Here is a 16,875-nt window from a genome sequence, read left to right as displayed (position 1 = left end):
TTGTGAATTTTTGATTTCTTGTCTGCTTCCTGTTTCATTGTATATTAAGTGCTTTTAAGTGCTGTCTAGCCAACTCTCCATTTAATTGTTCCTGAAATTTTCACACAAAGTCCAAATATTTGGTCTCTGAATTCTGACTTACCAATTTCTCCTTAATCAATTTTAACTGTCCTTTCACTTCATGCACAAAATCTAATTCAAATGGACTTAATTTGGTCAATTCATTCGGTGCATTTCTGATCGCAAAAAGCACAAATGGCATTCCCTTATCCCAGTCATCTGGATAGTCTTGACTATAAGCCCTCAACATGGTCTTTATGTCTCATGCCATCTTCCAAGCACTCCTTGCGACTCTGGATGGTGTGCAGTAGAGTTGAATTGTTTTATTCCTAAACTGTCCATAACTTCCTTGAATAGTTGTGATGTGAAGTTGAACCCTTGATCTGATTGTATCTCTGTAGGTGGTCTGTATCTCATGAAAAAATTTGAGTAATTCCTCTACAATCCTTTTTGCTGTGATATTGTGTAATGGGACAGCCTCTGGAAATCTAGTCAACACGTCCATTATTGTTAACAAGTTCTGATTCCCATGTTTTGTTTTAGTTAGGGGACCCACACAATCAATTAAGACTCTTGTAAAAGGTTCCTCAAATTCTGGAATAAGGTATGAAAGGTACAGGTTTTATTACCTCCTGGGGTTTTCCAATTACCTGACATGTATGACACATCTGGCAAAGTTCAATTACATCCTTGTGCAATCCAGGCCAGAAAAATGTTTTTGTATTTTAGCCTGTGTTTACCTCACTCCTAAATTACCTCAAGTGACAGCTCATGCACCACTCACAACACCTCCTCCCTATACCCTACTGGCAATAGGATTTGATGAAGTTCTGCCCATTTCTCACCTACCTGAATACGTGATGGTCTCCATTTCCTCATTAAGACATCATTTCTAAGGTAATAACATTCAGGGATACATTTGGATTCCTTTTCTGTGTATGCTTTTGATATAATTGCTTTAAATTTTCATCTTTCTGCTGTAACCCAGTTAATTTATCTGAGCTAAAGGTGTGTGCTTTGTCATCTATCTGCTCCTGGTTTGTCTCAATCTTTTGATCAAACACAGTCTCTGCTAATTCCACTTCAAGTTTCTTATCTGTACTCTTTAATCTCTCCTGTTTCAGCTGGTGACTTTGTGACCTTGTTACCACACAGTCAGGAAAATTTCCAGGATATGCAATAATTCAGTTGCCTGAGTTTCCAGTGGCTTTACAACCACAGTAGGCAGCACTCCTACTGGTGACTCAGCTATATCATTAGCAAGGAAAAATTGTATTCCTGGAGTTGAGAGTTTGTCCAGTATGCCTACCAAGAATTCTCCACTCTTCTTTGGACACTCTAACCTCACTTTACATAATTGAACACTTCTTGTCTCATCATGAATTCCCATTGCTAGTATATTTTCTGGCAATAGTCCTTCAGAAGTACATATCTCCTCATCTTTCAACATCACAGACTGAGTGCATCCTGTGTCTCTTAATATTATAATCTCTTTACCTGCTGCTCCTGGCCTCTGTGAGTAAACTTTACCTTAGCAGGATTATGGTTTAAAAAGATCTGCCACTTCCTCCTTAACAAACCTCCGACCAGCTTGGACATTCTGGTGCAGCTTTCTAGCCTTCACTGTGCTTTCCGTTACCACTTCAACAAAATTCACTGGTTTATCCTGTTTTCCTACATCTGGCTTCTTAGTGCTGCTCCTAACCCATCAACACTGTGATTTCATGTGGCCTACTTTATTGCAGTGATTACACTGGAGCTTTTTAACTTCTGTGTCCCCCTCAAAGGTTTCCTTTTCACTCTATGGTAAGTTATCCTTATAATCTACCTTTCCGTTTCTACGTGAGGATTTCTGTTTTCCCTAATTTCTATCCCTCATGGATTGAAACTGACTCTGGAAGCCCAACTTTGTTTTATGGATCAACTCATTATCATCAGCCATTTCAGCTGCTAATCTTGCCGTTTTAACTCTCGGCTCTTCCACATGAGTTCTCAGTACTCCAGAAAGTGATTTTTTTGCACTCCTGTCTAAGTGCCAATCTCTGAAGTTCAAACTCCATGTCTTTCTTCCTTTCCTCTCTCTCATTTTCTCTCTCTCTTTCTCTTTTCTCTGCTTTTAATTGTAATTCCTTGTATTTTGCCTCTAACTCAAGCTGCTTCATTTTCAATTGAATGTTAGCCATCTTAGTGAGTTCTGAGAAGATTTGTAACTCAGGTTGGGGTTTTGGATATAGGTTTGCTCGCTGAACTGGAAATGAACCTTCCAGCTGTTAGCCACCTCTAAAGACTCTGATGGTGTTTCCAGCAAATTTAAATGCTGAGCTACTGCTGTAATTATATCCCCTTTCCTCACAGAAGGAGGCAGCTCCAACTCCAACTTGTTTGCTAATTCCTACAGTTTGGTCTTAACCACATTTTGTAAAACCCCCAAGGTCACTTCTTCCACCTCCAGAAAACTCTTGGTGACTGGAAGAGCCATTTCTATCTCCAGCACTGTTTAAACCAACCAAAATCAACATCTGGAACAAAAGACACCAACACCTACCACTTGCTGCCTTCGAGTCAAACAACTCTTAACCCAATTTGGAACAATAGGACAAATACCGGATGAACCCCCAATCTGTTATGGACCAGGCCAGACCCCTCAAAACCTTTCAAGAAGGTAGCCTAGACCCTAATGTTGCTCGTTGTTTTAAGCAGGTGTAAAGTAAGTATTCCAGGAGAGAATCAGCTGGTCAAACCACTTAGTTTTAAACAGAACAGACTTTATTTACAAGATTACTGAATGAAACACAAGAACAGAAAACAGAATACTGAATGACTTACCCTATCCAAAACTTCAACAAATCATCTCACTTAATTATGCTGTTCCAAAATACTTGCACCTATCCCCATAAACATCCTTTGGCACAAAACATAAAATCAAACTCAAGTTCTTACAGGATAGGTGTCAGAGAGAGAGAGAGAATACCAGATTGGACCTGCTTCTTTAGGTCCAGCAGCCTTTCTTCCCACTACCTGCTAAAACTAAACCAAACCAGAGAAAAGCTGAGCTGAGAGAATGGGCCACACCCTATCATTATACAATGTGGTTTTTTAAATTTGAAAGCCTTCTGACTGAGGCAGCATCTGTTAGTTATAAACAAATTGGCCCTAAAACCCATTCAAACTCAGACTTTTTGGAACCAGTGTTTTTATAACCTCCTGAAGAAAAAAGAAATCAAGGCCAACCTAACCTTGTTAAAGGAGCAGCATCATCATAAACAACACCCACATCCAGTGAATGAATAACAAAAAAAAAGTTACAGTAGCAAAAGTAAGTCAAAAGAACCTCAGATGAAACTTGGTTGTGATCCTTCTAAATAGTGTTATGAATGAGTCATGGGGATATTGTTGGTTGTGGGCTGACCCAAACATACATTCATTGTGCATGTTTAATAGAGGGCATTAACAGGACCTTTAGGTTCCATAATGGAAGGTCAAATGCTAAGTCAGTGATAGACACTAACTGATGTCACAATTTGCCCTCTCTACGTGCTTCCCATGCAGATTCTTCTAAACACATTACAGCACACATAAGATGTTGCTGACAGCAGGTCCCTCCAATCTTTTGCACCTCCGAACTCCAATGAAGATGAACCCTGAATTTTGCAGCCACAGAATTAAAATAAAGTGTGTACTAATGATGCATGGTTGTTTGGAAAGAGTAAGCATTTAGCTTGCTCTGTTTTCTGACTCATACTATACTTGATTGAGAGGAGACAACATGTCTTTTCCAGTCACACATTGGATGGTGCATTAGGCAGCTTTAAAGTATTGATTCTATTTTGTCTGCGTTAATTCATTTATTTATTTTTGGCTTGCCTAGGTTTTATTGCACAATTACCAGGAATTTAACCATCAGTCAAATTTATTTGACATCATACATATTTAACATACAAATGAGCCACTTGAACTATAAAGATTACAGAACTAGAACTGGTGGTAACAGCATAACAAATTCAACTGGGACTTTTTCATGACATCATGCTTAAATTAAACAGATCTGCATCATTGAATTTATATATGTGCAATATTTGATAGTCCCTTTTGAATAATCATACATGGAAAAACGGTGTTTAGAGTTGACCACTATCATTGATTGTTAGTTTAACAGCAAACTGAACTAAGTAATGGCCAATACAAGATTTTTTAAAAATTGTACAGCAATTTCCAGCCAATGAAGCACACTTTGGAGTGCATTCACTGTTGTAATGTAAAAAAAACTGACAACTAATTTGCACTCAGTAAGTTTCTGCATATAGAAATGTGTTGGTAATGAGATTTCATTTCAAAATTTGAAACAAAAACAATATTGGAGAAACGCAGCAGTCCTGGTAACACTTGTTAACAGAGTTTTGAGTGCAGTGACCTTTCATCAGAACTTTCACAAAATTTAATTCTTTTGGAAAAGTTATTTGAGGGATAAATATTGGCCAAGACACAGCTGCTCTCTTTTCAAAATAGTACGATGTGATATTTTAAGTCCACCTGAGAGAACAGACAGGGCTTCAGTTTAATACCCCACCCCTGCCTGAAGTAAGAGTGTGTGCACCTATGGTCCCTGGATAGGGCCATGTTACCTATAACCCCAAGCAACTACACAGTCTATTATTAATTTGCCCCATCAACCAGCAACATATGGTGAGGCACATCATCAGTGAATCATAAATTGTGACAGGGTTCTCGATGGTTTGCACTTTAATAGTAAGATGTGTCATTCACGTGCCATTATTTTCTTAACAAATTCCAGGGCACAAGTTGCTCTTCCATGACCCACTCAAAAAAGGCAGATTACCATTAACCAGACCATTAACATAGTTGCTGCTGCATTTTCACATTAATTCCCATTGAACTCACTACGGTTGGATGGCCCAGTTATTAATGGATTAAATATTGTTTAACTGCTTAGACATTCTTAATGGCTCACAATTAATCTCTTTGGTTCAGAAACTGAGCAACTATGAATCTTCAATCTTTCAGGTCAAAAATTTATATTGCAGATTTATAATCTCTGAATGTTAAGTTTCTCATTTTTAAAATTATTTTATTATTATTGTTTTTACTTGCTCTCTTAATCCAGCTTTATTTCCCTCTCTTTATAACTTTCTTTATACCTGATTTGATTCTAATTCATTCTTGACATCATTCCTACTTCTGTTTATATCTTAATCCTAGAACGTCATTGATTATGAATGACTCTGTTACCAGTCCCACTGTGATAATTGTCATATAAGGATCTAAAAGGGTTCATTTTAAGTATCAGAAGAACCACTCACTACAATGATGCCAAATGAATTTATGGGCAGAACAAAGGAATGAGAGCTAACATTAGGTCCTTCTCAAAGTGTCTGTCATAATATCTATTATATCATTGCAACCCCTATGTGACTGCTACCATGCAATAAATTATATTTTGGTTAACTATAAGAAACATCTAGTTAGACCAGGATGTAGCTTTCCTTGACCGCAGACCCTATACGTCCCAACAGTTAATAGAAGGGTGGCAGCAGTAACCATCATCATGAACAGTAGCTCATGCAGCACAATAAGCTAGCATGCCCATACAACAGTGATACTTCGATTTCTCTCTAGCTTGACATAATGATCACTTTAAAAAACCTTTTAAATAAAAATATTTAATATTAATTCTATAACATATATTTAGAATACATCAGGAATATATTGTTCTCCATTTGCAAAGCAACAATCAGCAGGATCCCTGTTGTGGAAGGAGAGGCAGAATAATGTTGAAATGGAATGTAATATCAAAGGATCGGACAATCTCTCTGGTTAGCACTTCTACAGATGCTAAGAGATGACTTAGACATCTTCAGTGCTGTGTGTTCCATGAATAAAAGCTGAGAAAAATGCATTAAACTAATGGTAATTCATTCACAATGTGGCTGGGATGTGTGATGTTCCTGAATGCCTTTTCTTGAAAATAAAAGAAGTAATGGCATAGATTACAGATGCATTGCTTGTGATCTTCCAAAATTACTTAGACTCTGGAAGGATCCCAGTGGAATAGAGTGTAGTAATTGTAATATCTTTATTCAGGAAAGGAGAGAAGCTGAATGCAGGAAACGATAAACCAGTTGACTTAGCATCTGTCACAAGGAGGTGCTACAATACATTATTAAGGAAGTTATAGTGGGGCACGTATAAAATCATGATGTGGTCAGGCAGAGGCACATGCTGAATTATGTTTAATTGATTTTTAGAGTATTTTGATGAGCTAACATTCACAGTGGCAGAAAGGAACTGATATGTGTACTACAGTCATTGGAATTGTTTTTTCTGCTATCACAAAATGTTCCTGCGAAGCGGCCAAGGTCTTTTCTACTCTTAAATTTTAAGGTAACAAATACATTGGTGGTAACATTAACACAATATATAAAAGGCAAACACAAGGAAGTGAATAATATAATAAGAATCAGCATGATATTGAGGAAGTCGAAAACAGGGCATAGAGAGCAGCAGAAATTTTCAGTTTTGGGGGACATAAGAGGAAATCATAAGTGTGACATTATTGTAAACAGCCTCAAAGAGACCAGGAAATAAAAAAGCTGCATGAGATGGGTGCATTTCGAAAATATTGAAGAGTGACACTGCAGGGAAAACTTAAGCTCATCAAATGAGGTTGGGAGCTAGGGACAACTTTTGGTAAGCAAGGGAAGGTGAATATTTCTACGATCCAATCTTTAAAGTAAAAATTGGTTTTTGGATTAAGATGTTTAAAGCATAGGAACAAAGTAAGATCCTTTACTGTAATATTCTTTAAATTAGGGGAAGTAAATGGAAAGAGAGTAATTGGTAAGTCATGCCAAGGTAGTTTGGCTCCTTGGATTGATCCTCCTGTACAATGTGGGGAGGCAGGGCTAGTTCCAGTGTCTAGGTGACCATATGTGCACAAAGTGTCTCCAGCTGAAGCTGGATGTGGAACTGCAGCTGGAGTACTGTGAAGTATCCGCAAAGCTAAGCTCTTTGTGGTAGCACATATAGTGGGGTAGTCACACCACAGGTAAAGAGTGCACAGGCAGAAAGGAAATGGGTGACCACCAGATAGAGTAACAGTATCAGGCAGGTAGTGAAGGAGTCTCCATCTCACTGTCCAACAGAATTTCCTTTTTAGATACTGCTGGGAGAGTTGGCTTTTCAATGAAATGCAGCGAGAGCCAAGTCTCTGACACTAGGAATGTCTCAGCTGCACAGGATGGGGGAAAGAGAGAAAATAAAAATACAAGAACAACAGTGAGAGGTGACTTAATCATGAGAAGAACATGATGCGGACGTGCCAGTGTTGTACTGAGGTGGACTGTGTTAAAAATCACACAGGAAGTACTAGTTTACTTCCAAATAAACCTGTTGGATTATGACCTGGTGTTGTGTGTTTTTTAACTTTTCCATAAGAAGAACAGATGGACCTTTCTGTGGTCACAGATGTGAGACCAGGTTGGTTACTTGTTTCATTGGTGCCAAGGTCAAGGATGTCACTAAGCAGCTGCAGGGCATTCTAAAAATATAAAGAGAACAGCCAAAGGTTGTGATCAATGTCAGTATCAATGATGAAGACAGAAAGAGGGAAGGAGTTCTGCAAGCAGAATATAAGGAGCTAGGAAAGAAATGAAGAAGTAGGACCTTAAAGGTAATAATCTCAGGATTACGCTGCTTGCCATATGTTAGTGAGATCAGGAATAGAAGAATAGACCAAATGAATGTGAAGCAATGATGAAGGAAGGAGTGATTTAGATTTTTGAGATATTTGGATTGATTCTGAGGAAGCGGAGGTCTGTACAAGCTGGATATTGTCGCAAGCAGATGGCAGTTAAGAGTGAGGGAAAAAATGGAAATGAAAGATAGGAAAGTAGAAAGCAATAGTAGAAGGCAGAGGAAATAAGATATAGTGGCAGATAAGCCTGCATACAAAAACGGTGTACAAAATGAATGAAAAAGATCAAAGCCTTTAGCCCTGCTGGTATAATCAGTTGCAATCTTTAAAGCAGATGGGCCTTTGGTCACATCAAAAATCCATGCACTCATTATTCAGATTTACAAGAAGAAAAACTATTCCCTGGAAATTAGGCATCCTGTCTTCAAGGCAGGAGCTAAATCAGGTTGTGGAGACTATGAAGGTGATTTCCCCCTCCCAACCCTCGCCACCTTGTCCAAAGTAGGGAAGATCCTGACATATATTCTTCTGAATTGCCTGCTCATGTAACTGAGGAAGTATTGCCAGAAACACAATGTTTCCAGGCAAATCTAAGAAAAACTTTGGGAACAACAGCAGGACTGCATCCATCAACGTAATCGAAAGTGTTTGATTCAGTAAATTACACAGCTCCAGAGATTTGAATGTCCAGGAAATATCATCAGTCCTGCAACTGCTTCATGACGGTAAGACTGCAACTCTCTTAAGTGCAAATCTCAAACGGAGACCTTCAAAGTCCAGACCAGTATCCAGCAAGTCTGCTTGAAAGCCCCCATACTATTTATAGTCTATGCATCCGGTTTCCTCCCACAGTCCAAAGATGTGCAGGTCAGGTGAATTGGCCATGTTAAATTGCCCATAGTGTTAGGTAAGGGGTAGATGTAGGGGTATGGGTGGGTTGCGCTTCGGCGGGTCGGTGTGGACTTGTTGTGCCGAAGGGCCTGTTTCCACACTGTAAGTAATCTAATCTAATCAATGGCTAATCACCTCATCAATGTTCAACTGCCCTCCTTGCAAGTATAAGTACCATTTTGGTGGAAAACTCTTTAACCTCAGTTGCCTCCTTGACCTACACTACCTGCATTATGCAGATGACTGCTGTCTGGTTGGCCATTCTACACCAGATTTGCAAACCACTTTTAATTGCTTCAATTCACAACTGATTTAGCCTGTCCTTAAGTATTCCAAAGCAAAACCAATAAATCAATCCAGACGTATTGAAAGAAAGACTCTAGATTATGTTGAGCACTTATGTTGTACCTATCCCAAAAGGCCAGCTTTGATGAGAAGATCCAACACTGGATCAGCTGTACCAGCTCAGCCTTATACAAACTGTGTCAGCTAATGTTTGACAATGTAGATCTCTATAAGTCACAAATGTCCTAGCGTACAGAACAATTATCATCACAATACTGCTGTAAGACAGTGTGACCTGGACTTTGCATCAGCAAAAAGTAAGAGCAATGGAGAATTTGCAACATAATGTCTTTCATATTCTGAGTTTATGGGAAGACTGTTGAACAAACCCTGCAAATTTAATTACAATGGTCTGGAAACTTCCAAAATGGCTGAAAAGCGTCTCTCCAACTAGATTACTATGTTTTTGCAACTTTTTGTTTGCTTTGATTTTGCTTTTCAAACGAATCTGTAAACATTAAATTTTATTGTGATTGATTCATTTTTATTTAATCAAAACACAATGATATAATCGATGATATCATTAACAACAGAAGTGAAATTTTTCCCAAGGATTTTTCTTGTGCATTATATTCAGAGCTGTTGTTTTTTTTAATCTGAACTTTGAGTTTCTCCTAGATATGCCACTGCAAAGCAATGTTCTTCCATTATTTAAAAAGAGGATCTCTCCTTAATGAATTGAGATCAATGACCCTTGAAATATAAGCTAGGAAAATCCAGGTTACAGACCTTACAGTTCAGTTGGCAAGCAAATTTGATTGATGGCGAATATACCTGTGAGAGACACCTTCAATGAGAGGTAAACAGCTGGTGTTTGCAAATTCTGCAGACTTTGCAAAATCTGAGAGAAATTAAGAAAAGCTCATTGGTGTTCAGACCAAATAAAGCATTTAAAAAATAGAATGGAACCAGAAAATGACCTTAAATGGGACAATATTTCCACAATACATTGTTACAGCCAAGTGGTCTCGTCAACTGCTGAAGATGATGGGGAGAAAAGTGTAAAGAGCGTATCTTTTTATCTTGGTTTTTTTTCAAAAGTTGTGTTGAAATGGAGAAGAACTGTTTTAAAACCATTGCTTTAAAGGATTGTTGTATGTTTTTTGAAAAGCAAGTAACCTGACACTAATGACAAGCATTGCGCAGTTGTTTGAACAGGCAGTAATTGAAATTTGGGTTGCAGATGAATTGGAGCTGAGGGTTTGAGTACAGATGCAGCTGCGGTGGTAACAAAACGTTGACTAGTAAATGTATTAGTGGCCAGCTATCAATGACAAAGAGCTTGCCAACAGTGTGATTTGTTCTCAGGTGACTGAATATCTTGGGGCTGAACAAGATAAAGAGAAGTGTTTTGCTTTCCTCCAGTATGAAAGCTGCTTCTCTGTTTTCTGCAGTCAAAACCCATTTTAAACCTGAAGATAACAATTTGTCATTCCTTTATCAGTTGTTATAACACATGCCTTTTAACTGATAAGTCAGAGACCTTCTAGAAGTGACTCAGCCTCATGTCTCTTGGAAACCAGTGGAAGCATCTGAGAAATATGACTGTACTGACCTTACTGGCCAACATAACAATCATAAGATTCATTTCAGCAATCTGTGAATAGGAACCCTGAACAGCTTTCCAACCTGTCTTCCATCATAATATGTTGTCTGTCTGTCTACAAAAGGAGGAGTTTATAAGGGAATAAGAATTTTATTTTGAAGTCTTAATTGGAATGACAATTATGTAACTGTTTAGCTAGAGAGGGAATCTAATGACTTTTAATAAGCAATTGTTAAGTACTTGTTAACAATCTGTTCTCACAGTCTGGGGCTATAAACCTTTAATATTTATATTAACTCCTGGATAAGGGTGGCTTGATTTCTAGCATGCTATGCCTGATACTCATGGTGAAACACTATTGACACAGTCAGCAATTGTAGAGACCACCCATCTGGAAGATTATTTGGAGATTTACCAACTCGATGTGTTTGTTGATAAGAGTTCCGGTTGGAATGCCATGCTTCTAGGAAATCTCGTGCGTGTCTCTGTTTGGCTGGATGTGTTTTCCCAGTTGAAGTGGTGTCCTTCCTTATCAAATGTAAGGATACTAGTGAGAGGGGGTCATGTCATTTTGTGGCTAGTTGATGTTCATATATCCTGGTGGCTAGTTTTCTGCCTGTTTGTCACTAGTATCCCTACATACAGATTAGGAAGGACACCACTTTGACTGGGACAACACATCCATCCTAGGACAAGCCAGAGTCATGCATGTGAATTCCTAGAAATATGGCATTCCAATCGGAACTCTATCAACAAACACATCGAGTTACACCCCATCTTACCACCCCTGAGAAAAAGAACAGGAAATTACATCACCAACCCAAAGAAACACAAATATATAAATAGAAAGCAGGAATTATCAGTAGTGCATCACCCAGAGGCCCACTGAAGATTTTACCTAGTAGGGCCATGAATCGTCAGGAAATGAACCTTCCAGCTCAGCGAGCAAACCTACATGCAGATGCTTAATTATGTTACACGGAGTCCCCAAGTGAACTTCACAAATTTGTTCTGATTCCAGCCTGGATACCCCAGATCCCTAAGCACCCAGTTGAGGACAGATGAATTGACTCTTTACCCACACTCTTTCACCTGGTCACAACAAAGTCTATTCAAGAGAGTTCCTTCAGGAGTGGATACTTTTCTCCTAAGTCAAACGAATTGATGTTTTAGGACAAACCAATTTAACCAAGTTTTCTTGAGTTAACAAAAGAGGTTATTAGTTATTAAATATGAGAAATAAATGACCCCCAAAAATAAATTTTTTAAAACGAATGTGAATGTCTGAGTCATTTGTGAAGTGTAATTAGTAAAATGTTGCTGTTAAACTGGATGGTACTAGTAGTTTGTTGATAGTTGAGCTATCAACTTAGTGTCTTGGTTTTGCAGGTTAATTTCTTCTCAATTATGCCTAGCTGGCAGCATTCATTGAAAGTATTTTCATCTTCTACTTGCAGTACGTACATCAGAGATGTTTAATAATTCTCAACTACTTGTCCACACACTAGTACATCAGATCACTAATACACACATACCAATTGGTACAGTCAAATCAGTCTTAAACATTTCTTTTTTTTTAATATCTTTGGATGGTTAAATCACCAAGATGTCTCCAGGAGATGACTGCCTACCAAAAGGGTCAGCCTCTTGTTATCTCTTCCTCTTTAGTCTTTCTGTTTGAATATTTCAATTGCACAGATGTGACAGTCTGTGAGTCCACATAGGATTCTGCCAATAGCTGAACTTACGTCTACAGTTCACTTTAAAAAAAAATTCATAAAAATCAAAAGAACTGCAGATGCTGTAAATGAGAAACAAAACAAATTGCTGGAAAAGCTCAACAGGTCTGGCAGCATCTGTGGACAGAAATCAGAGTTAATGCTTTGGTTTGGGTGATGCTTCCTCATAATTTGACACTAATTATTTCTGTAGTTTGAGGTTCTGATCCATGGTCATGACAGTCATTTGTACAATGGATTGTCAAAATAATTAGAAACTATTAAAGTCAAGCAAATTTATTCCTGAAGAAGGGCTCAGGCCCGAAACGTCGATTCTCCTGCTCCTTGGATGCTGCCTGACCTGCTGCGCTTTTCCAGCAACACATTTTCAGCAAATTTATTTAATGTCAATATTAATATCATGTGCAAGCAAACTTTTATCTGAATCTTAGTAGCAGGGTCACAGATGACTAGAAAGCAAATTATTCTCAAAATATTTAAGTTTATAAAGATCGTAGATGTCTAACAGCCTTTTCAAAAATGAGCAAGACAGACACACAAAGTACTATATGAGCAGAGATCTGCATAGGTTCATAAGCACACATTCTTAAAGCTCTCTTCTGGTAGCTCCTTTGTGACACTTTTATTTCATATAATGTTGTTTAAATCACATTTGTGGTTATTTGCACTAAGCTTTGAAAAAAAATTTGTAACATAGATGTTTAACCTCGAAAGCCCTTGCTGTTTTATCTGAAATATGTGACCACATTTGGAAACCCACAACAATTTCTATTAATCTTTTCCTCTGTCAAATAGGAGAAAGTGAAGACTGCAGATGCTGGAGATCAGAGCTGAAAATGTGTTGCTAGAAAAGCGCAGCAGGTCAGGCAGCATCCAAGGAGCAGGAGAATTGACGTTTCGGGCATGATCCCTTCTTCAGGAATGAGGCAAGTGTGCCAAGCAGGCTAAGATAAAAGGTAGGGAGGAGGGACTTGGGGGAGGGGCGTTGGAAATGCCATAGGTGGAAGGAAGTTAAGGTGAGGGTGATAGGCCAGAGTGGGGGTGGGGGCGGAGGGGCCCAACCCTCAAACTCAGCACCACCTTCCTAACCTGCAATCTTCTCCCTGACCTCTCCGCCCCCACCCCCACTCCGGCCTATCAACCTCACCTTATCCTCCTTCCACCTATCGTATTCCCAACTCCCCTCCCCCAAGTCCCTCCTCCCCACCTTTTATCTTAGCCTGCTGGACACACTTTCCTCATTCCTGAAGGGCTCATGCCTGAAACATCGATTCTCCTGCTCCTTGGGTGCTGCCTGACCTGCCCCTGTCAAATAGGGTCTGGCTCTAGAGTTATGCTGAGATTTGTACTAATGGTCAAAACTTTTGGCTTCACAAAAGCAGTAGTAACCCAACATCTGGTACATCTATTAACCGTCACTGTTAACATCATTAGAATTTATTGCAGTATTTCCTAATCCACAGACTTAGTCCAAAGCCAACAATATATCCATTTGCAGAAATAATTTGTATTTTATTATGAACTTCCATTACTTATAAACATGTCTCATAATAGGCAAAGTAGATTTTCATGTTAGGCTTCTTTCAAAATATTATAAAGGTCTTTTTTGCAACAGCAAATCAGGTAGCATCCATATAGAAACAAAATTAAGTCATCAGATTGATAATCTTGCATCAGAATTCAAGTAACATCTCAACAGATGCTACTTGATCTGTTCAGTATTTTCATTATTTTGGATTCTCCACTTTTGCATTATTTTGTTTCGCATCATTTTTAATTGAGTTCCAATTCTGTATCACTGACAAGGTTCATTATAGTTATTCATTGGTTAAGGAATTACTTTTTAAATTCTTGATCACATTCTTATTCAGAATTCAGATTCTTAAACTATTCACAAGGAATTCAAGAACCAGGACCACTTCTTCAGATTAGACATGTTACAATATTCCAGACCCAAGGGTTTTTATGGTGGAGTGGTGCTGTCTTTATTTCTGAAAGTCAGGATTCAAGTCCCAGATGCTTTAACACATGTTGTTGTAACACATCTGAACAGGCTAATTAAAAAAACTGTTCCAGACCCAACATCAATTTCAGACATTACCTCCTACTCTTAAGAAAATAGGAACATTGATGAGGATTCTGCAACTTCATTTACTCATTGCTGCCTTTCACATTATATCCTTTTTTATTCCATTCCCATCTTTTCACTGCCTCTGCTCTTGTTTGAAACCTGTTACACCCATACATTTCCACAAGTAGAAATGTTACCTGTTCCTCTATCTTCACATGACAGCTTTATTAACTATTCCCAGCATTTTTGGTTTATTTCAGACTCCCAGCATTTGTCACATTTTGACTTCATAATATTAAGTGAACGGTGGCTGGCATAAGTTAGTCCAAATTAATTTACATATTTACATAACAATTTAAAAAACTCTGCTTAGTTGGTAGTAGTTTGCATGAAACTGAACAACTACTAGCTGGAATACATGCATTCTTCTGGCATATACCAATTTTCTTTGCAAAAAGAATTCACGTGACCCCTTCCATCTCAACAAGAGAAATATCAGCAACTTGTAAAATATAATTTTCTCCATTTTCAACCAATTAAAAGTCACTGGTCGAGCACAGCCAAAGATCAAAGGGTAAGAACAAAGAACAAGAGGAAAAAGAAAGATCAAAACTAGAAGGTTTGTATAGATTGAGACGTTAGGTGACCTATGAAGGAACTATAACAGCAAAAGGTACTGAAAAGCAGGAATTGTAAGATCAAGCATTCATTATCTACCAAAGTAAACACTATACAGTGTATTGTATGGTAATTGATTTCTCGTGGTTTTAGTCATAAACTTTAGCAGCATAGGCTTAAAAAAAACATTTACAAGGTGGTTGAGCCAACAAGAAATGACAATAGGCATAGATGAAATACTTCAAAATAAATTGATTAGACAAAATTATAAAATCTAATTATGGAACCAGATAACATGCCAGCAGTGAACTGAATTGCGAATCGAAGCTTGTCCAGTCATACAGTAATTTTAGATTTAACCACAATTTTACTGTTCAATCGCTGAGCAAGTTTAGCTTCAGGTGAAGTATGGCAATATGCTGAATGCATTTTCATACTTATAATGAATTGGTACTTTTGTAAAAATTACATTTCTTAACTGATAATTACAGGGAAATATTAATTTGAAGCTAATAGAGGCTTTAAGTTTATATTTATAATATTGTACACTTCAGTTGGCTCGATCATGGAAGACTCCAGAAAATAAATGTGACTTTATCAAATGAGTTGGACTGTACTTCAATGTTGATTGCCTTGCTTACAATTTGAACAGAATATGGAAAACTTCAGGTGATATAAAGCTGCAATTTTACAAAATATTATAAATTTAATCTAGTCTGCATATGCAAGTGGGAAAGAAAAAGAACAGATTAGTGTGGTAGCTTTAACACAATTATCAGGAAGCGCCAACAGTATATTGTATTCTATAAAAGAGACTTATATTTATATAACATTGTTAATGGCCTTAGGACATCCCAAAGCACTTCATAGTTAACTAAATACTTTTGAGGTCCAGTCACTGTTGTGCAGCGTGTAATTTTTTTTCTCTGCACCATTACTTTACAATAGAGATGCATAAACAAAAACAAAAGGTTTACTCCAGTTAACAGTTGAGTTAAATTGCAACTGTAATTGAACTGCATTTCAGACACTAAAATAATGAAATCACACTGGACCGATCATAAAGGGTTTTACTGGTTAAACACTAATGTCATATCTAATACAAATGGAAAAAAAAAAGCATTTCCACATACACAAGTCATAACATTTTTCAATTTGTATCAAAGACATACTGATAACTTTATTCTTATATCATTTATATCAAACGTGCTGCACCAAAACATTGAACACTAATGGCAAACTGGCATTCACAAGATATAGAAATGTTTGTTCAGGTATCAGAGGACACTACCTTTGCCAGCTCTACAAGATTTATTGCCAATATTGCATTTTCCTTCAGCCAGCTGAACTTTTAAGTTTCACAGAAGTAATAATTAAACACAAAAGTAAAGCATCTTTAAACAAATATTGATTATATATTTAGTTTTTTTTGCTTCAGTTAGATTGTTTATTATGAGAATATTTGAATAAAGATAGATAGTCATCTGGTGTTTTACACAAAAAAAAAATCAATGCAAAATCCAAGTTTCATCAATAAGCCTTATATTCCCAAATAGGAACATAATTAAGTGCACTGCAAAATGTCACTTATTGCAGCTGATGTTGCTCTCATTCAATGTTCTATTTAAAGTTTGCATGTTTGGACAAAGCACCAGTCTAACTAATTCCTCTGCTTTTGGGGATCATTTGTGGCGACTGCCACGCCTTTTCATTGCTGCTGTGCATTGTGGACAGTACCATTTTCCTTTTGGAGCTTCTGTCAGTCCAACACATCCATAGTGGAACCACTCGATGGGACACTTTAAAAAGAAAATTAATTGTTGTTAGAAGCTTCATAATCCAGTTTAATTTTACCATTAAAATGAATTTTGATATGGCTATGTTAATGCATCAA

The 16,875-nt window shown here is 37.6% G+C and overlaps 1 protein-coding gene across 1 annotated transcript in view; it reads right to left on the bottom strand.

Annotated features, from left to right (window-relative positions):
* Positions 1 to 16,031: 16,031 nt before the first annotated feature.
* Positions 16,032 to 16,875, bottom strand: part of ing3 (inhibitor of growth family, member 3) — a 34,772-nt gene continuing 33,928 nt past the window's right edge. Inside the window, exon 12 of the mRNA XM_072551538.1 lies at positions 16,032 to 16,780. Coding sequence (XP_072407639.1) covers positions 16,664 to 16,780 — 117 coding nt within the window. The 3' untranslated portion in view covers positions 16,032 to 16,663. The remainder of the gene's footprint in view (positions 16,781 to 16,875) is intronic.

The sequence above is a fragment of the Chiloscyllium punctatum genome, chromosome 32 (genome assembly GCF_047496795.1).
Source record: "Chiloscyllium punctatum isolate Juve2018m chromosome 32, sChiPun1.3, whole genome shotgun sequence".
Taxonomy (NCBI): Eukaryota; Metazoa; Chordata; class Chondrichthyes; order Orectolobiformes; family Hemiscylliidae; genus Chiloscyllium; species Chiloscyllium punctatum.
This window is presented reverse-complemented; position numbering and strand designations above follow the sequence as displayed.